The sequence below is a fragment of the Thalia democratica genome, chromosome 1 (assembly GCF_965202585.1).
Source record: "Thalia democratica chromosome 1, ktThaDemo2.hap1.1, whole genome shotgun sequence".
NCBI classification, from domain to species: Eukaryota; Metazoa; Chordata; class Thaliacea; order Salpida; family Salpidae; genus Thalia; species Thalia democratica.
The window spans coordinates 67,249,965-67,272,425 of record NC_139165.1 but is presented as its reverse complement, the minus strand read 5'-3'; the positions used below and the strand labels follow the sequence as shown (position 1 = coordinate 67,272,425).

The 22,461-nt window shown below is 24.9% G+C and overlaps 1 protein-coding gene across 1 annotated transcript; it reads left to right on the top strand.

Moving 5' to 3' along the window:
* Positions 1-3,945: 3,945 nt before the first annotated feature.
* LOC145828636 (gamma-tubulin complex component 3 homolog) lies at positions 3,946-21,698 on the top strand. Its single transcript, XM_082936394.1, has 19 exons — positions 3,946-4,061; positions 4,488-4,595; positions 5,369-5,493; positions 5,859-6,003; positions 11,825-11,899; positions 12,057-12,106; positions 12,348-12,473; positions 12,733-12,852; positions 13,045-13,207; positions 15,935-16,131; positions 16,365-16,587; positions 17,030-17,216; positions 17,477-17,681; positions 18,260-18,407; positions 18,587-18,666; positions 19,450-19,580; positions 20,207-20,348; positions 21,161-21,280; positions 21,342-21,698. Exons 1-19 carry the CDS (start codon positions 3,974-3,976, stop codon positions 21,459-21,461), a joined length of 2,553 nt encoding a protein of 850 aa, XP_082792520.1. The 5' UTR covers positions 3,946-3,973; the 3' UTR covers positions 21,462-21,698.
* Positions 21,699-22,461: the final 763 nt, after the last annotated feature.

Below are 22,461 nucleotides of genomic sequence, written 5' to 3'. Positions count from 1 at the left end.
ATCATTAACCTTTAAAAACATATGCAATTATTTTTTTGTTAATGGACACATGTATATACCTACTTTAGCTTCTAAACTTTCCTTTCAGTATATATATATATTTTTTATTAGGAATATGTATTTATTTAAAAAGAACAGCTTTTGTTATATGAGTTTAACTTTAACTCATTTGCTTAAAGTCTAAAATCCAGAATAACTACTGTTTACCAAACTTTATTCAAAAATGCTATTGTTAAAAAAGTTAAAATGCACAGTTGAGAAGGTTTTTGAAGATGTTGTGTCAAATTTAAAATTGATGCTAGCAACAGTTATGTTACGGCCATAGGGAGGGGGTCCGACATTTTTTTTACAAAAATCAACTATGGCTGTAATATGAAAGCTTTAAATACAAACTACAAGCCTGTTTTCATAGAGTTCAAAAATATCATTTAAATTTTGAGATATTTTATTTTTTGTAAAAAGTTTCCGATACAAACATATGGACCACAAATTTTCTTGGGGTCAATTTTCTTGGAAATGAAAAAATTCACTAAAAATCTATCTCCTTCATTTTTCAAGCAATCTTCAAGTTTTCAGGAAATGTTCCTTATATTAAAAGGAAAAAATATTACTTTAGAATTTTAATAATGTAGAAAAATAAGAATTTTATAACAAAAAAAAAAAAGTGTTTATTTTTCAAAAAAAAAAATTTTACAATTTTTTTTTTTAATTCCAAAGTAACATTTTTTTGTTATTGTATAAAGATTAGACTGTAAAAGTTTGAAGAAGATTGCTTGAAAAATGTAGGATGAGATAGATTTTAAATAAAATAGTCATTATTTACTGTTTTAGTTTTCCCTTTCCATAGGGAACCTGTAATGCGGCCTGACTTTGACTAGTCATATCTCAAAAAATAATTTGAATTAAAAAAAAAAAAAAGCATCTAAAAGCTTAGAAAAAATCTTTAAAATAAGATCAACTTGTAAAAAACATGGCTTACCCCTGATGGCCTTAAATGCATTTTATTGAAAAAATGCTATAACTACAAATTAAATATTTAATTTAGAAATAGACTTTTTTTTTGGTTTATAAGAGTTGTCTTTTAACTTAGCTCAATGTCAATACAATTAGGAGATTTTTGGACACGTTTAAGTTGAAGTTTAAAACGATTCTCTGGAAAATTTAAAACAACTTTGTAAATGAATTTTTTTAACCTATTCTTTGATCTTTAATTCTTTGTAAATTTTATTCTTTGTAGATCACTTTAAAAGTAAAATTTAAGAAAACAATTAAGCATAAGTCAGGGAAAACCGTCTGAAATTGATCAAATTTTGTTTTTGTTATCATCTACAATAATACACATGACAATTAAAGGGTAGAGTTTGAGACTGATGTTTTTTTTTAAATAAAAAGATTAAATGAAGTTCCTGGACACTGGAGGCCACAAAACCTGAAATTTGACAATTTAGGCTAATAAAACCTTCAATTTCATATTAAAAAAAAACCTGGAATTTTGAACAAAAATCACTGAAAACTTGGAGTTTTTAACAATTGTTACATGTTAAGTTGTAAAGTTTTGATTTGACACAAAAAATTATTCAAATAGATAAAAAAATTTTCATAATCAAATTTTTTTTTGTTAAAAAACACATTTAAATTAGCTCTACAGTATCTTTTAAATGATGTTATACTATTTAACACATTTTTTACCTTAAACTTAACTTAAACTAAAAATAGATTAAAAAGTGTATACTTTCTAAAACTTGGAAGAAATTTCCCAAAAAGCAGTGGCCACTCTGTAATACTATTTAAGACAGTATATTGCCTTAAACTTAATTTTATAAAAAAAAAGACCCAAAAACTTGTATTTTGAAAGCCTGGAAGAATATTCTCTAAAACATTTGGCAACCCAAAGTAACTTTTGAGATTTAAGATTAAGCAATTAAAGTTGAGTTCAGTAGGTTCTTTGTGTGAAGCGCCAACCAAAAAATAGAAAAAGACTATTTCCATGTTTGCCACACACTCAGGATAACTCAGGACAGTTTGCAATTTTTAAAACTTTCAGGATAAATCAGGCTAATTAGAAATTAAAAAAAAAACTGGATTACTCCAGCCTTTTTTTTAAACTCAGAATAGTTTATAATTTTTTTAATACATTACTTTTTTTTTTCTAGGTCTTTGATAAAATATAGTTGTTCTAGTTACAATATTTTTAATTGATGTAATAATTTTTTCAGAAACCAGATTTTTATTGATTATATAAATTTTGTTAGCCTTTTTTCTTAATTTTTAAAATATATTATTATAAGATTATTTAACTCTGGATGAATCAGGACAGCTTAACGTCACTCAGGTCAACAGTTTTATTTTAACTTAATCAAAGCTTATTTTTTACAAATAATTTAATTTAGACTGACTTTCTTTAACTGAGTTACTAGCTATATTCATTAAGGTGCATTATGTTTGTTCTCTATTTAAACTACATCATACAACTTAAAACGTTTAGTATCTAGATCCTGCCAATCATAAATTGAAAAATATCCGGATTTGGATCTGGTAGGATCTTAATTTGAAAAAGCAGATCCAGATCCGGCCAGATCCTAATTTAAAAATATGATCCGGATCTGGTCAGATCCTAAATAGTTGATCCAGTAGATCACTACTTATAAGGATTGTGCCAACATAATTAAGTATGTGGTGTATAAAGCAATAAAGAAAACAATTAGGGTTGCAAATCTTTAAGGAAATAAAGACAGCCTGAATGACCAAAAACTAGCTTGATTTATATCAGACTAACATAAGTCAGCCTGAGTTTAAAAAAATCTAAAATATAAATTGAATTAAAGTTAGAAAATATTAATAATAATCAAGATTAAATATCTAAAAGTACCAAAATATTAACAAAACAATTTTCAATCACACAAAGAAAAAGTTGAATCCAAAAACTAGCCTGAGTTTTATAAAAAAATACTAAAAGTTTGGTTAAGTCAATCAAGTTTTTCATAAATTTTAAACTAGCCTGTTTTGTCCTAAATTTTTGCTGCCTTAGTGTGTGGCAACCTGCAAAACAAGGAAAATACTAAGTACAACAATGTAAAATCAAAAAGATAAATTTAGTTAGATTATTTCATTTTGATTCCTATCACCTTCTTTGGTTTTCTTAAGTATCTTGTTTCAAAGGTTTTAAAAGAGCTGTGCTGCTACATAAAAGTTATAAACTAGTATGCTTATTTACATATAGTACAGTTTTGGGTCTTTGAAATTTTTTGTTTATTGACTTATGTAAAATTGTGTTTTGATCTTTTTTTGTGAATAAGGTGATCAACAATTTTGAAGTAAAATATACAGTTTACAAGTAAGTAAATAAATAAGTAAGTAGGAATTAAAAAAAGTTAAGCTTAAACTCTAATAAAGTTATAGGTTTTGCTTCAAAGGAAACTTGATATCATAATAAACGTCATTAATAACTATGATAATAGCAAAATACATTTTATGTATATACTTGAAATTTTTATATATAATGTGTTTCTATGCATTTTCTATTTATGATTTGAACTGCACTACACTTTATTGTGTACAAAAAACACTGGACTTTAAATTTTTTTTTTGTTTTTCAAACACTTAAGCAAGCTTTTTTCCTTAAAAAGTGTTAGCTTAAGTTTTTTGCTGTTTCTTATTATTTTAAATAATTTTTATTTTAACCGGAGTAACTAAAACATATTATTCTTTATAAATTAAATCAATAACAAATGCATACCTATAAAATGAATTGCAAAGAGTTTACAAGATATTGACTTTTCGGGCATGGTTACATTTTATGGTATATTAAGGAATATAGTATTAAAAAAAAAATCCTAATATAGTTAAATTAAATTTTGGTAAATTTGAAAAATTTTTAAGTATATCTTGTTAATAGTAAAAATTTGTTTTTCGTCCCAAAATGTAAAACAAGTAATAACCAGGTAAACTATTAATAAATATTTGCACAATAAAGATGGATACTTATAAAAAAGAACCTGCTAAAGTAGAGTCTTTGATTGAACAGCTTTGTAAGTATTTGGTAGAAGACCCTCATAATAAAGGTAAATATTTTTATGCTCTATAAAAAAACATAGCTCGAATGTTTAAATAAAAGTTACATTTGTATATTTTCCAATTTGTTCAACCATCAAATGGCAAATGGCAATGTAATTTATTTTTCCCAATGTTAAAAAATTTAGATGTTCTATAAATAGGAAATAAATAAAGCTGTTAGTTTATTTAAAATACATTAATTTTATTTTTAGGTTATATACTTTTTAATAAAGATATTTGATAAAAGATACTATTAAAATGTATACATGTATAAATTTTTAGTACAAAAGTTATTTCAACCGTTTCATATAAAAACTTCTTAAGTGTATTTTTTCAAAAGTATGTTATATTATAAGGAAGATGCATTGATAATAGTAGAAGAAGATATTAAAATAAAAATGTATTTTCCACAAATAACTTATTATTTTCCCTAGAAAAACTAGATGAGGCAAAAAAAGTTGCTTTAAGGTTTCTCACTAAAACTTCTGGTGACAAAAGAAGCATAAAGGAAGATGAAGTAAAAAAGAGCATGAGACAAAGGCGTTAGTTGTTTAGGAACTTTTTATTTTTATTTTTTTTGTTTGTTTAAATGTTTTTTAGTGTTTCAATCTAAATTGATGTAACAAAAAAAAAATTGTATGCCAGTATAAAGTTTTGTTGTTTAGCTAATGATTTTAAACTTTTGTTAAGTTTGTAACGTTATAAACTTATATTTATGTGTTTTAATGAAACATATATTCATAGTTTTAACTATGATTTATTAAAGTGATAATCTTATATTAAATTAAGACATTAAATTTATTTATCTTTAGTCTTTTCTATGTATTCATGAAAAGTTAAATTTTTAAGCAAAATGTTTTATTAAGACATTAGAAATTTTATCCCAATTTTCATAATTATTTATTTGATCTACTATTGCTAAACTTGATTATACTACTTAAAATGATGTCTGTTAAAAATAACTAATCATGTAGTTATTTTGGTTTAATAATAGTTATATATTATTTTAATTGAACCAATTTCAGACAGTTGTTTATTGCCACTTAAATAATCTCCACTTAATATTAATTTTTTTTTAAAGTTTATTTTTTTGTTTTAACATATAAAATTTCCCTTTAAACTTGTCTGTACTGCACTATATCTTTATTAATATTTACTGCTGATAAAAATTCAAATTTGTTGAAAAATCATAATTTAAATTAAATCACTAAAGCTATAATTTAAAATATCAAAAAATATTAATTTTATTAATAATATCAAACAATTTAAAAGCTTCTTTAGGTTTTGAAATTTTGAAATCCTTTTTTGTTTACAGTTCCAGTTGAAAAGTTGCACCAGTTTGAGCTGATATACAGTCGTTTTAAAAACAATACGTCAATTGTAAACAAAACTGCAGTTTTATATCTTCTAAAAAAACTGCACAACAAAGGAAACAAGCAGGTATTTTATAATTGTATTTAAAATATTTGACTTTTTTAGTATATTTTATTTTAAGTTATTAATTCAAGAAATCTTTTATAAAACAATGTTTCATAGAATTAATCAATGAGATTAATAAGACCCTCATTTACAACTAAATTATCATTCAAACAAAATTTGATTATAGATTATTGAAATTATAGCTCATTGAAACTGAGTCAAATTTATTTTATGAAAGAACTTTTTAACTAATTCGTTTGTATCTATCTCCCTAAATAAATATTGAGAACTTTAATTGATGCTCTTAAAACAAGCTAAATGTGTTCATATAATACTAAAAAAAAGATATGACTAATTTGATGTTGATGTAGTGAATTAATCAACAGTTTAGTCATCGGTCTCATCGAGAATATAAAGTTGAAAACATGCTTACATCAACTCCACTACACAGTATAGATAATGATATGATTCCTAAAAATCACTCCTACAAGAGCAGTATTAGAAATCAAAATGTCAACTACACTACTTCAAGTTAGTCATTTTAAATAATTACAATAAGTTTTTAGATTTTCATTTGTTTTTTTATTTCTTGTTTGATATTTAGTTGTAAAATGCCAATTTGAAATATCTGTTTTAGTTAGTTAATTAGCAAAATAATTTTATCAGTATATATTACAATTCTTAAAAGTCGTTAAAATTAGTAATTGTGCTTAAAAATCAACTCTATAAACAGTTTACTAAATCTCAATTTAATCGTAACCAATTTTAAACTAAATTCTTGCACACTAAAATCAACACTTTGTACAGGGTTGCCAAAAAACCTGGAAACTTGAAAAAACCTTGAAAAACCTAGAATTTTTTAAAACTTAACGAAAATCACTTTAAATATCTGGAATTTTTGACATGTTAAGTAGTAAAATTTCGATTTGACACAACAAATCTATCATATAGATAAATTTTTTTTTGTCATCATCAAAAGTTATTATTTAAAAAAAACACATTTAAAATAGATTTACAGTACCTTTTAAATATTTTTAAACTACTTAACACAGTTTCTCACCTTAGATTTAACTTTAAACTGAAAATAGACCCAAAAATGTGTACTTTTAAAATCTTAGAAAATTTTCAAAAATCATTTGGCAATCCTGTAAGAAGTAACTTTAAAACATTTCGTATTGTTAGTCTATATAATTATATAATTGTTTACTAAAAGTTATTGAATTTTACTGGTTTTCTGGTTTTACTGAAATTCTCAAAAAATATATTTTAAACAAAATAGTCTTTTTTCGCTGTTTTAGTTTTCCCTTCCAATAGGGAACCTATTATGCGGCTCGACTTCGACTGGTCATATATCCAAAAATAACTCTAACTTTTTAAAACCATAAAAAACATCTTAAAGCTTAAAAAATATTCTATAAAATAAGATCAACTTTTAAAAATCATGGCTTACCCCCCCTATGGCCTTAAACTACAAATAAATAGTCAACTAAGTATAACAATTAATACCTCTAAACATTATTCTCTGTGCAAATTCTAATTAAATTTCGATATTTATTTTATATCAACAAAAAAGAATTGTATTAAACTCAAAATAACTTATACTTTTAGTTTGTTGCAGCTTTTAATATACTATCTTTATCGTTTATATAAAAATGTTAAATCTTCATAATTAAAATTAAAAGTTTTAAATTTTTTGTAGAAGAAATCTAAAGAGCTATTTTTTATTTTAACTTCTACATTTTTAGTTCTATTACAATATAAAACTGTAAAAATAAATCTTAACAAATGAAGAAAATCTCAAATATTAACAAAATTAATTTTTTTTTATACCACTTGAACTGCAGTCTTGAGTAATAGCAATATCTGATGTTGGTCTGCTATTTTTCAATTCAAGCTTTTGAACTTCAGATAATTTTTCTATCTGACATATTTTTTGACTTGCAACATTCCATACAATTTTACTTTGCCTATTATTTTTGGTATAATGAAGACAAATTTTTACTTTTTTTAGTATTATAATACACATTTTACAAAAAAAAAAACAATTAACTTTGAAGATATCAGGATTGCTTCGCCACTCTTTGAGTCAAAATAACTGTCCTGAGTTAGTTTGAAAATGTCATGTGTCATCATAAGCATTTTAAATTCTTTTAAAGTATTTTCTATTCTTTTTAAACTAATAGAAACTAGGCTCTATAACATAGCTTTTAAAAACACCAAATCTACCCTGAGTTAAAAAAAAACAAATCTATCCTTAGTCAGCCTGAGCTTAAAAATACTTATTCTAAGTTATCCTGATTTTTATTGAGTCATACTAAAGTTTTCCAAAACTTCATAAAATCTGAGTTATCCTGAGTGTGTGGAAAGATTTTACTAAATGTTTCTGATACAAAACAAAGTGTTTAAAAGATAAAATATTAAGGTCAACTTTTTCAATGCTTTTAAAATTTCACAAGAAATATAACTTTTACTTATCTTAAAATCAGTTTTTCTAAGATCTTTAAGGAATAGCATTTTTTTATACTACAAACATAATTTTTTTTTTAAATACCATTTAAAATTTGATTTAAAAGTAAATAAATTTAAAATGAATCAATTATGTATTTTAGATTAAAAATTGATTGTAAAAAATCTGTTATAAGTTGCTATAAATTTATTCATGATGTGACTGAAGAAATTTAAAAATAACTTGCTACAAAAGTTGATTAATTTTTAAACTTTATGGCTGATAGAATACCAAAGTTTGATTTGTTTGTTAATTTTATTAAAAAAAAAAAAACTACTTTTAATAAAAACTTTAAATTTATGGTAATCTAAACAATACTTTTTGTATAGTGAGGTTAAAACTGTAATCACAGTATGATATGAACTGTTTATTTATTATTTGTTTTAATTGATTTATTTATTTTTCTTGATTTTAATTAATTATTATTTTTTAATTATGTTGTTAATACTTTTTACTCTTATTATCAATTTATTTTTATTTTATTAGCAGTTATTTATTGCTATTTTTACTACTATTTGTTTATTCTTAAATCATTATCACTATAAAATAGGTTTAGCTCCATGGTTTCTTAACAAAGTGTTAGCATTTGTCCTTGTAGAAAAACTGTCATAAGGTTATACTACTGCAGTGCACTAATTAGTTGCGTATTGTTTGAGTCTAAATTCTTATGAAGTTAAGATTTTTCCTTATGGAGTTTTTTATCAACATTGTTGCTTATTTGCAATTACGCACCGAATCAGTATACTGGGTTATTTCCCTAACTTCTCACTAATTGGTATTCGAAATTTCGTTTTACTTTTCGAATACTAGATAAAAATAGTTGAAAAAAGGTAAATTAAGCAGAAAAAATAGACAATAAAGGATAAAGATATTACACTTTTTTTTGGGTGGCACGCTTCGCTTGCGCCAGCGTCCCTCCCCACGCTACGTCCCTGTTTCATAGTGTTTCTTGCGTATAATCTAAAATGCTTCAAAACGTTTTTCATTTCCGAGTAGCTTATCATAATTTTTAAAATAAAACTCGACCGTCAAGTTTTACAAATTAATTTAAAGACCATTTATATTTTTGAAGTTTAACATTTATTACACAAACTTTTGTAGCACAGATAGTGTTTTTATTTATTAATATCTTTCATATTTTTATTTGTTTATCTTTAGATCTCCAAGAAAGCAAGTGTACAATTATATAATATACACTAATTTTAGCATAATCAAAACAAAAATTTTTCATAGTAAATAAAATTAGTTTTCTACAATATCACAATTTTCCATATTAATTTTTGGTTTGTTAGTATAACTAGTTTGAATTTTTCTTTGCTGATTTTTTTTATATTAATACATTATTTCTATGTGTAATACATATTTATTTTATGAATTAAATATTTTTGTTATTCGATCCTTAAAACTGTGTATTGATCGAGCACAAAGAAACTCTTTTAGTTCAAAAACTTAAGTCCTTGATAGCTTTGTTGTTATAAGATTAAGAAACTTGTTTTGTGAACATTTTTATCTTTTTTTAACCAGTAAATAAATATACTTTAGGTTTTTCTTAGTATCTATAAAATTTTAATTAGATAATCTGTTTTGACTGTTTAAAAATGATAATGTTTATAAAAAATGACATTAGCGATTTCCCCTTATTTGCGTGTTTACCACTAAATAGATGATTTTGCTTTTATACCTAGTTATCAAATACAAAAATTAAAATTTTTGCAAATTCTAGTTTCTAATTTTGAATTTCCTCATACTATAAATCAGGCATTCCTCTCTGCAAGACTACCTCAATAACATTAATTTTCAAAAGTTTTAGTGTAGCTTAAGTTAATTTTTTCTGAAAATTTAGGCTACCCTGATTAATTTGATTTATTTTTATAAAACTTACTAATAAAACTCCAAACAAAATGGGAACGTATCTATATTGTATTTTGACTTGTTTATGTTGATAAAGTATAAAAGGCATGGGATAAGAGCATTTTTTACAAGCTTTAACATTGGCTTTTCTAATAAAGCTTAAGGTATAAACTATAAGTTTGTTTTAAAACAATATAAAATTTCTACATAGATATTGTGATACAGTCAAATTTCTAAACAGTTTTTGATACAAACGTAAGGATTGTCAACGTTTTATTGTCAGTTTTATTAGAAGTTTGTAGTCTATCAAAAATATATCTATTTTAATTGAGCTATAGACATAAAAATTTGAGAGTTTAAATTTAATATTATAGATAATAAAGTTTTCGTGTAAAATAAGTATAAAAAGATGTTTTAATAAGATTTTTTTGATTTAAATCTATTTTTTTATTGCAGTGCTTCCTAATTTATCCGGCCGGTTTCAGCCAAGAAGTATATTTTTATTTAATTCAGCTAAAATCATTGTTCTACTTTAAATACATGTCTAATTTGATTTCAATAACTAAGCAAGCAGTTTTAAATACGACATAATAAAAAAAGCTTAAGTTATAATTCATAGTTTTCGCGCTATAACAAACATAAGAATATTAAACCGAGGGCTACTATGAACATCAAGTTATTAATTGCGATAAAACTGGGTTGTACATTAAATGTTGCCAAGACATACATACCTTAGCATTATTACACAACTAGCCGGATTGGACAAAAAGGCAAAAGACAGGGTGAAAATAAACGCCTGTTAAGTGCCTGTGGAACAATAAAGTTATTTGTTAATTTGTAAAACAAACATGTTGTTCCCAAGTCTTCTAGTTTACCATTCTCTAACGTTGAAGTCATGCAGAAAATGGGTTAATACTTAGCTACTATTATTGTCAACCAGAAGACACACCAGTAAGTGTGTCACAACTCATCCGATTCCGTGAGTTTAATGCTATATTTCTTCCATAGAGCTAGAAAGCTCTATGGAAGAAACCTCTATTCTTTCTTTTATTTAGAAAAACTTCCGAATTCCAATAATAGTTAAACATACAAACTGTTTACGGTGTAATTTGTGTTCGTAATTAATTTTAAACTTTCTTGAAGTTTTGTTTCGTTTATTTTTTTGTCTGTTTTAGTTCATTGGTCCCGTTGGAAAAAGATAAATAAATTAAATTAAAATAAAGTTAGTGTTTTTTGCAGAGTATAAATAATGTAAACTATCTAAAAAAATATATTTAGTTTTTACCCGGCCGAAGGCTTATCCGGCTTTGTTTACATAAAAGCTTGCCCAACATGGTCGGATAAACGAGGAAGCACAGTACAAAGAGTTAAATATTGTAATTCAACTACTGTGAAATTGTGAAAAAGAGTACTAAAAAATTAATGTTTTGGAAAAAAGTCTTTTTTGTCTACTGTATGGAACTTATTGAACTCACAATTTTAATCCCTTATATTTAAAAAGTTACTTTGGATTTTTCTTGTTATTATTTACGAGATAAAAAATAATAAGTTATAATCACACAAATTAAGCATTTATAATGTAATTATTAAAATCAGAATGATAACATTTAAAAACATTGTTTCAATTTCACAAACTAATGTACTATAAGCAAATATGACTGATATTTCAATATTTTTGTTAATATATAAATAAATGCAGTTTAAAAATAAGAACATATGTATGCCTTTAAAAGTTATTAAATTATGTTAAGTTGAAACATGCTAATTGCATTATAGTATTTATTTCAATGGTTTAAGATAAAGTTGACTTAATCTAATTTTAACTTCAAGTTAGCTGTCTGGTTAGCTGTTTTTTCATTAATACTTTACTTAAAAAGTGACACCACTATCTTTTTTAATTAAAAGAAAAATACGTTTATAAATGAATTTAGATATTTAATTGTTGATGTAGTTTGTTTAATTAATATAAGCAAGTAAATTTGATGCATTTTCTAGATGCCACAAACTTATTCTCAAGCAGAAATGCAAACACCAATACAATGGATGATGCCTCAAGAACAATTAGTTCAAGTTTTTTATTTTCCATTATAAAATATACAAAATGTTAAAATAACAAAAAACTGTTAAACATTAAAAATACTCTATGTAAAATTTTATAAAGTGTTGATTGGAAAAAATTAATTATTTTTAATAAAAATTTCATAAAAATTGAAAATTTTTATTACAGAGCATTTACCGAACGCTTACAAGCAGCAAAATGTTTGGACCCAAGACAGGGTCAGTTTTTATCGTAAAAATTGTAACTTATTTAGTTAATTTTTTGTAGTTTATGTCAAAGAAGTTCTTATGAATATAGAGGCAACTAAAATTGTTTTTTAAATTTTCCGTTTAATTTTTTATTTATTTTGTTTATTATAAAAAAAAAAGAAGTAAATATCTTGTACATCCTTGTGTTAATGATAATTTTAAACAATTGTTACGCCCAATTTACATTTACTATATATTTCAAATGTTGCAGGCGTCAGATCCTAAGAAAAAAGAAGAAAACGATTTAATAAAGCAAATACTTTTTATATTTCAAGGAGTTGAAACCAATAATATTAAATTAAATCACAGAGAAAACGCTTATTGCTTAATTAATCAGGTTACATTATTTGATATTGTAAGTGTATATAGTTTTTAAAAATTGTTTAAACAAATACATATACAATAGGGAGTCATATAGTTGAACCAAAGTTTATAAAAAATATTTATATGCACTTTGCTAAGTATATTTAAAAAATATTAATCTTCTTTTTACTATCTTTAATTTAATATTTTTTTTACTATATATATTTTTTTATTAAATTATAAACAATGAATTTGAAATAACTTTTGTAAAAATTTGAAATTTTATAAACTAGACTTCAGTGGACAGAAGGCATGTTCAATTGACACATCGTTTGTGTGAGCTGGGATGGCTCCACAACCGAATTCAAAGTTTTGTCACTCAGCGAAGAAAAATGCACGGTTTGGTTGGTCAGGTATGTGTATACTTTTTGTGTAACTAAATTACATTTAGTATTTTATGAGCATCACAGGAATATTTATACTTATTGGCATAATGTGTCTTGTTGATTAAATTTTGGAGTTTTTAGATAATAATAAAAAAAAATTAAATTTTAGGACAGAGTACATTATTTCGCTTTGACTAACTTTTGATATCTTTCCAACAGGCTTTGTGTGCAGCATTAGAATCAGAACTAAATGAGTACAGTAATTGGGTGAGTTTTTTGCATACAAATATAAAGCAGCTGACGCTCATGAAGTTGTACGTGCAAGCTTCGCAGCCCATGGAAAGATTGAAGTGGATTGCTTCTATGGTTGATAGTTGTAAAGGTATGTGAGTAATAGTGTTGTAATCACAATTAAAATTACTTAAATGAAAAAATTTTAAGTATGTTTTTAATGTATTTCTAGAGATAATTTGTTTTAGAATGTTTTAATGTAATAGTTTAAAAAAGTTGACAAAAATTTAAAAGTTCGAATCAAACACTCTGGACTTATAAGTATAATAATTTAAGTATTAAGAGTAATTTTAAATTAATTTTTGTTTTCAGTTGTAAATTATTAAAGTTCTGTAGTAGTTTTTTAAGTTAAAAAACCTATATCTGCAAAAAGTAATTTTTTTTTTAATAGAACATTTAAATTAAAAAAAAAAAGGAACTAGTTTTATATAATCTCTTTTTTATTAATAAACAGTTACTATGCTTACTAAAAAAATATCTTAAGATTTTTTTCATTTATTATGACTTTTGTTTAGTTTTTGTAGCCCTGTTGCATAAAAGTAGTATATACCTGTATTAAGTACTCATCTATGTTATGAAGTACTATAGAATACATTTATGTTTTTTGTATCAAAATTGAAAAATAAATATTTAATATTTTTTTGCTTCTTCAAAATTTTATTTTTTGATAGATCAAAAATAAAAACAGCAAAGTTTTAGTACACTTATATATACAGGGTTCCTTCTTCCCTATAAATCCTTAAAATTTGCAATGTTCTGAAAAATCCCGAGAAATCCCTAGAATAAATTGAAAAATATGTGAATATCTTTAGAAATTACGTTTTTTTGATTGGTGATTGAATTTTTTGTGAGAATATAAAGGATATCATTTATATGGTTTTATGAATTTTATTTATATTTTAAAGTTATATGCACTTCTTTTCAAAGTGCAAAATAATTAAGTGAATTTTTAAAGTGACTGGCTCACAACAGTTTTCTCTTCCGTTTTAAAAACATATAACAGAATACATTTCATTTTCTTTAAATTTTTTTAAGTACTTTCGTAGTAAGGCTCATCAGAAATAGTTTCTTACTGAATTGGAATGAATACAAATTGAAATAAAATCATACTGAAGTTTAAAGTTTTAAGATATAAAATGACGTAATAATCAAATGTTAAAAATTAAATAAGTGCTAATGCTAAACAAATTTGGTATACTAATAAAACTCGTTAGAATTAAAACAATCTAAACAAACAAGCGATAAAAAATTAAATTAAAACTACACTTAAAAATAAAATTTAACAAGAATGTAAATTCCTTTTTGTAATGTAATATAAAGTGGCTTGAGTCTAAACCTGTTGCAGAGCGAGCAGTTAATATATGGCAAAACGTTAAAAAATTGTGTTTTGTTGGGAAAAGTAAAAAAAAATTGTAAACCAGATGGTAAATGTTATAATACTCTTGTGTCATCTGTTAATAAAAAGTTTATTATACTGAAACTACATTTTTTATATTTGTCGCAAATATTGTAGAGACTTTTTTAAAGAAGTACCAGTCTAGTGACCCTCTTATACCTTTTCTTTTCAATGATATCAAAATACTCTTCTTTGACTTGATGACTCTTAACTATAAAGATGATGTTATTGGTGAGTATGTCCACAATTTTGATGGTAGTTATGTAATAGGTTTTAAGAGTATCAGTAACTTCAAACATAAGTTGAGCAAAGATTCAGCCAAAATAAATCATCAGTGAGAACAAACATGTTGTAGTTTGTCATGTAGTTGCTAAACGGCAAATAAAAAGCCATCTTAATGAACTTACAGCAAGAAACGTTTTGATTTCAAAAGATTTACTGTAATCAGTTAAAGCCTCTATCAGTAGGTACAAATTTTTATTTGGAATCAAAGAAAACCAAAAACAAAAAAGCAGAAAAACGTTTTTAATTTGAGCAAGAAAGAAATGAGTGCCTAAATAAAAAAACAGCGTTTAAGTAATATTCACAAGACTTTGAATGATGACTATGACAAGTATTCAATGGAACCATGCAGTATTGCTCATGATACATCAAAATTTAAAAAAATGCAGAAATTGTTCTGCAAAGCAAGCATAATATAAGAAAAGGCAAATGAGCAATTGCCTGAAATAGTTTTTTAATTTACTATGTAAAATTATTTTTTTAAGTCTTTTCTTAATGCCTCTTGTATCTTGACTATTATTATATTGATCTACTAGAATACTACTCTTACACTTAGTTTAATACTGTCCATCGCATTAAGTTTTCATTAAATACTATAAGCTTTATAAAATATATATAAAGACTGTAAAACATCAAACTCCATTCTGTAATAAATGTAAACTTAATAACTTTGATAATAAAAGTATAGTAATTTTAACATATACATTGATATTGAAATTAAGTTAAAGAAGAGTATGAAACTTAATATAATTGTTCTCTAACACTATCTTTTAAGCAAAATTTTTCAATAATCTACCTATAAATTTGCTATTTTTATGGATTTCCCTATAATTTTTTTGAAATTTTAGTGGAAACTCTGTATATATAGTCTTTGTCTAAATTTCATTAAGAGTATATAGAAAGTTACACAAGGTTTCATAAGACTGTGTTTATAACTCAAATATTGTTATAAGAAAAAATAAAGGAAAAACTTCACTTTAATAACCCTGCTAGTATTAATGTTAAAATTCAAACTAATTAACATACTACTAAATTTTAACAACTTAATTTTTTTAAACATATAAAAGTATATTTTAATTCTATAACTAGTTTAAGATTTTTTTTGTAAACTTTACTGAAATTCATTAATCTGGTGTACAGGGAAGCGAGGTGGTGAGATTCTCTCGGTTATTCACTCGTTTCTCCAGCATGGAGACAGCAAGTGCCAGCAAATAACCAGGAGAATCATGAGGATAGTGAGCCAGCCCATACTGTTTGTGAGAAACTGCAACAACAGCCTCGTCAACATGGTTGACAGATGGATATACAACGGAAAGCTACACGATCCGTGCCAGGAAGTTTGTTTTTAATATTTGATTTCGATTTATAACAATATTTTGAATTAGCATAGGTTAATTATTTTAGAAAATAGTTCTGAAACACTTGATATATATATAGTTTTATTTAAGTCATAAATATTGAGTTATTAATCATTAGTTTAAATACGGAATTTTATTCACAGTATAAAAAAAATACATGTTATAGATTTAAAAAAAGTACATTCAGGTCAAAAAATTGATATTTTTTATAGTTTTTCGTGCTTTCTGATCCTGCTATAGGAGTGGATCAGTTGTGGACAAAACGTTTTAAATTGCAAGCTAATATGATTCCCAATTTTCTTTCTATGGAACTTGCTGGAAAGATTCTTGTAATTGGAAAGACCATAAATTTCTTAACTCTTGTTTGCAACGAAAACTCAACTATTGTCAACAACAGGCTAAACACTGACACTTCGAAAACTGCTGATTTTATAGGTTTCTGTTTTTTTTATGCTGAAAAGATATTAGATACTTATAATTCTAACAATAATACAAAAATGTTGCGTTTTTATATTTTAATTTTAATTATGTTAGTCTACTTTACTATTGTATTACTTCTTATTAAATATATAATATTTTTATAGTATTGATATTAACTTTTTATTAATTTTTTTTACGCATATTTTGTAGCTATGAATTTTACTTCAACTAAGCTTTAAAAAAATCGTTTCTATCAGTTAAGAAAACTTAAAGTTATAAAAAACAACATGTTTAGTTAAAAACTCTTTAACTTTAAATCATCTTTTTGTTTAAGATTAGGTACTATTTCTACTAGTAGACTTACTATTTTATTATTTTATAAAACTGCTACTACTTTACCATAAAAATACAATATTAAATATAGCTTTAAGCATTTAAGATTTATACTAAAATGTAGACGAAGATGATATGAACATCGAGAAAGAATTGATTCCACGAATAAACCAGGCGTACAAAGCAACTGGCTCCCACCTACTGCAAGTGCTAAACGAAAAATACAAGTTACATGAGCATCTGAATGCCATGCGAAAATATTTCTTACTTGGTCAAGGAGACTTCATAAGACACCTTTTGGACTATTTGCAGTTAATAAATTGTTTATATCTATTTTAATCCAAATTAATTAAAAACGGTTCGTTTATGTGTACTAAAAGTTTATTTTATACTTAATTTATGTGTAACATTTACGAGAAGATAAATAATGATAAAAAAATAAGTGTTCCATTGTAATTATTTATATCAGTGAACTTATACAAAAAACAAAAGTATGTTTAAGAAATAAAAACAATTAAAACGAGCCTACCTAGTTGTCATAAATATTTACATATTGATCATAAACAAACAGGGACGAATTGAACAAGCCGGGCGAGAAGATATTCCGCTACAACATCCAGTCGCACTTTGAACAAGCTATTAGGAGCAGCAACGCGCAGTTCGACGACCCTGACGTCGTCGACAGGTTGGATTTCAGAATACTTCAGCGCAACAAGGGCGACATCGGGTGGAACATTTTCAGCCTGGACTATCATGTCGATCCTCCGATCAACACTGTTATTACTTTTTATATTTATTACTGCGTTTGAAATATAAATTTTTTAAAATGTTACATACTATAAGTTCAAAAGTTCAGAAATGTTTTTTAAAGTTTTGTAGACTACTAGACAATTAAAAATGCATTTAAATTTGGATAAACATAATTTATGTTATCTAACATTGTCAACATCTTTTTATTTTAAATAAATCCGAAGTAGTAATAATTCTATTAAAAATCAGAAGCCTTTAAAAATGAGTTTAGCAAAATAGTATTAAAACTATTTAAAACTATTTTCTATACATTTGAACAGCTACTTTTTTATAAATAACAAACTGTTGAGTATAGTATTTGATATAGTTATCATGAAAAAGTAATAGTTTGAAATGACTATGGTTATGTTTAAGTTACTTATCAAAATAAAAAGTAAAAATGTTCTGATTTTTTTACTATATCAACTGTTGTAAATTTGTTATCTACTGTATATATTTTTTATTTAATTGACTGATAGTAGTTTTAATAAGAGATAATTAAAAGTTATCTATAAATCATAACCAAGTTGTTACTTTTTATATAAATGTTTCTTTTATAATACAGCTGCTAAGTCCAAAAGTAATAAACGATTACTTGAAGTTGTTCATGTTTTTGTGGAGGGCAAAAAGAGTGAGGCACAACTTGACTATCATGTGGTCTAAAAGCATGGAGTTTACTAGAAAATTATCGCCTGAAATTCGTGAATTGAAAGGTAACACTTGTCAATTGATACTTATTTAAAAAAGCTTATCACAATTTATTTTTTATTGGTATATAACTTTTTGTTAAACAGAAGTATGAATTAATTTTTTTTATAATTCAAATATATATTTTACAAAATAATTTTAATTGAAAATAAATTACTGATAGTAAAATATTTTCAACTTCCAGGAGTTCTTCATGAGTGCCATTTGCTGACTTCAGAAATGTGGAACTTTGTTCATCAATTTCACTACTATATTGCATTTGAGGTGTTTATTATAAAAAATGTTTAAAAACTACTTATACTTTAGGTGTTTTGTCATATAAACCTAGTTTTTTGTTAAGTACATTTGTATATTACAACAACCTGCGATTTAATGTAATCGGAAAAGAATTTTATAAAGACCAGAAAACTAATTTCTTAGTTGTAATATACTATAAACTTATATGCAGTAATTTTTCGATAACGATTTAAGTGTTTAAACTCTTGTACGCAAAATATTTGGGTGCACGACTATTCAAATTCGGACAATTCAAATTGTTGAAAAAAAAATTGAAACGGCCACAAATAAAAAAGTAATGTGTATTTGTCAAAAATAAAAGATACATATGTAGGTTATATTAATATCTACAAGCTATTTTTTTCTTTTCGAGAAAAAATAAATAACTTTTGAGATATAATTTAAATAAAGTAAAAATATAGTTATTTTTAGTAGTTTTAAAATATTTTGAAAAATATTTAAGATTTTGCAAAAAAGAAAAAAAGTGGCTTGTAGATAATAATAAGATCTACATATGTATTTTTTATTTTTTAAAATTCAAATCACTTATTGAGATATAGTATTTTAATTATTTTTTCAAGAATTTGAATTGTCGGAATTTGAGTTGTCTGAATTTGAATTGTCATGTAACCAAAATATTTGTATACCTTTTTTGTATCATTTACTATTAGTCAATTGATATAAAACTGCTTCAGCGTGTATTTTTAATTATTGTGTTTAAATCGTATTGTTAACGGAAATATTATATATTTAATCAAAATTAAATTTAAGGTATCTGAATGTTGCTGGGCTGCATTTCAGCAAAAATTAACAAAATGTAGCGATTTTGACCAGGTTATAGTGGCTCACAGCGATTTCATCGTTACTCTAATGCAACGATGTTTGTTGGATAGAAACTCAACGTTAGTTATAGTGATCACTTATGTTATTAAAATTTCCTATAATATTTAATTTTTGTTCTATAAATTTAGATTTAAGTTTAACTAGTGTTTTTAGTTTTTATACTAATCAAGCTTAGATTAAAAATCCTTTTAGTAACCTTTATAAAAATCTTCTGCGAAAATTATTAAGATACAACGTAGTTTTTTCACCAACTTACTGTTTTATGATTCTTATTTAGTTTTTAAGTTTAAGCAAAATTGTATTAAAACAAAGATCTAATTTTTACAAAAATTTTACTTATTAATCTGTTTTATCCTACTATGTTTATTAATTTTTTTTTAATTTTTGAAGATTTTGTCATAGATTATTATAAAATAGTCTTGCCAATTTAGATGGCTTGATTGCCATATTTTTATATGGATTATAAATTAATCGATTTAATGATTTTTAGTTGGTTATATTTAATTAATAAATAAAAACTAAATTATTACATAATTATTTAACGTGCTATGTTTTGCTATAATCATAAAAAATATTTTAAAATTAAATAAAAAATATGTTATTTATACATAAAACTTTGAAGTAAGATTTTTATTTTTTATTTTTAATTTTTTAATTCGAATACTTTTATTTTAATTTCTAACAGAAAACTTTTAAGAGATTTACGAAGCATATTCAGTGAAATTTTAAAGTTTCAAATAATTCATGAAAACTTGTTTGACAAATCGTTGTTAGAACTCAAGTTAAGAAAGTTTTATGATGATCAGCAGATAGAGAAAGAGAAAAAAGTTAGTTTTAATTATTTGAATAAAATCTAGTAGTACTTTATAATTCAGTCAACCGAAAACTAGTTTTTAATGGTTTAAACTTTTATTGTATAAAGTTTATTGAAACTCTTTATTAAATTAGATCGTTTCGATACACTTCTACTTAATTTCTAAGACAATACCAGTATGTCTCCTTTTATATTAAGATATAAAAACACAAAATAAAAGTGAGTTTATAGTGCACTGATTTACGGTTACATGACTATTAAAATTCGGACAACTCAAATTCCGACAATTCAAGTATTTCAAAAAATATTAAAAATACTATATCTCAAAAAGTGTTATAGATTTGACAAAAAAAAAATATATGTAGATCTTATTAAAATCTAAAAGCAACTTTTTTTTTTGCATATCTTAAGTATTTTTTAAGGTATTTGAAAATTACTAAAAATAACTATGTTTTTTACTTTTTTAGTTGTGAAATCTTCAACTTTTTTTTAAGAATTTGAATTGTCGAAATTTGAATTGTCCGAATTTGAACGTGCACCCCTGATTTACAAGACCTTGCTTTTTTTACTTAACTCAAGTTATAGTTTTGTGTTATTAAAATAAAAATTAAGTGCTACAACAAACGTTCTTTGTCTATTATTATATTATGCACTACTTGTTCAAAGTAAGTAGTTTAATACAAAAAATACTTTATTTTATTTCTTAGTTCCTCCAAAGCCGCGTACTATGAAGGCAGTATAACAAATTTCAGCCTAAATGGCGTGAGACAAGTTTAAAGTTTTTTTTTTATAAATCTAAACAACAAATATTATTTTCAAACTCAGGGAGTGTGGGGAAGATGCGAAGAGGAGGAGGAGGAGGAGAAAATGCGGAGGAGGGAGTTCAGGAAGACGCAAGTAAGCGGGATGAGGGCGCAGCTGAAAATACACAAGACCGCCTATCAGGTACGCATTGACGTAACAATGTTTTCAAACTTTTATTTGAACTTTGTTTTCAAACAAACAGGACTTGGTCGTCAGCTTTCTGGACGAGTTGAGCGAAACGACGGACACCAACCTGCACAACCTCAGCTGGCGGCTCAACTTCAACCAAACGTATGGGAGCAAGCGGAAAAATTTTGTCTGAAAATATTTCCCTTTTTATTTATTCTGTTTTAGTTTTTAATCCATGTGATGTTTTTAGTGCCAACTAGCATTTTTATATTTTGTACTGGAAACTTGTTTGATAATTTTAAGTAGTATTTAATTGTATACAAGTTGGATAATTAAATTTTAAATTACATTTTAAGTATAAATGGAGTTACGCTTATTTATTCATTAAAATATACAACTGAATTTTTTTAACTACGTGCTTGTATTTATATTCAACTACTAATACTACTAAACATTTAAAAAAGTAAAAGTTTTATTTGTAACTCATTTTAAACTTCATTCCATCTTTAACTGAGTTTTCATTTCTAACGGGTTATATATTTCGACTAGCTACTAGTTGTGTCATTAGTTTTTCTTTATCTTACAATTTAGATGCACTTTGATTTTATAAGTTTCATCTACTGGTATACTTATAGTTTTTATGTTTTTGTTTTGTTGTTCCATTGTAAAATAATGATTCAGGATAGTGTGTAGTGAACTCTGTTTTTTTTTTTTCGATTCGCAGAGTGGCGATCCTGATTTTGTTGTAAATGTTAAGTATAAAATATTTAAGTAGCATCTACTTTTTAAAATAAAAATATTTTACTTTGCTGTTTATTGATCGCATTAAAATCTAAAAAAAAATGATTAACTAGTTGTACTAAAAATAATAATTTTATAGAAAAAGGTTTTTTGGACAAAGAATTAATACTGTTAGCGTGGTTTTAAGGAATTGTGTTGCTTCTCCATTGTATAATTTATAACAGCATTCTAACTGGTTACATGATTATTCAAATACGAAAACAAAAATTCAATGATCTTGCTTTTAAATTTAGGATTTTTAAAACAGCGTATACGTAAACTTTATAAAACCGGACTGCGTACTAGCTTTGTAGTTAAACGTATTAAAAAATACGTCAGTTACTCGCTTAAACCGCTGAACAAGCTGTCAAACATCGATTCTTATTTAAAATGAAATAGTATTAGCCTCATAT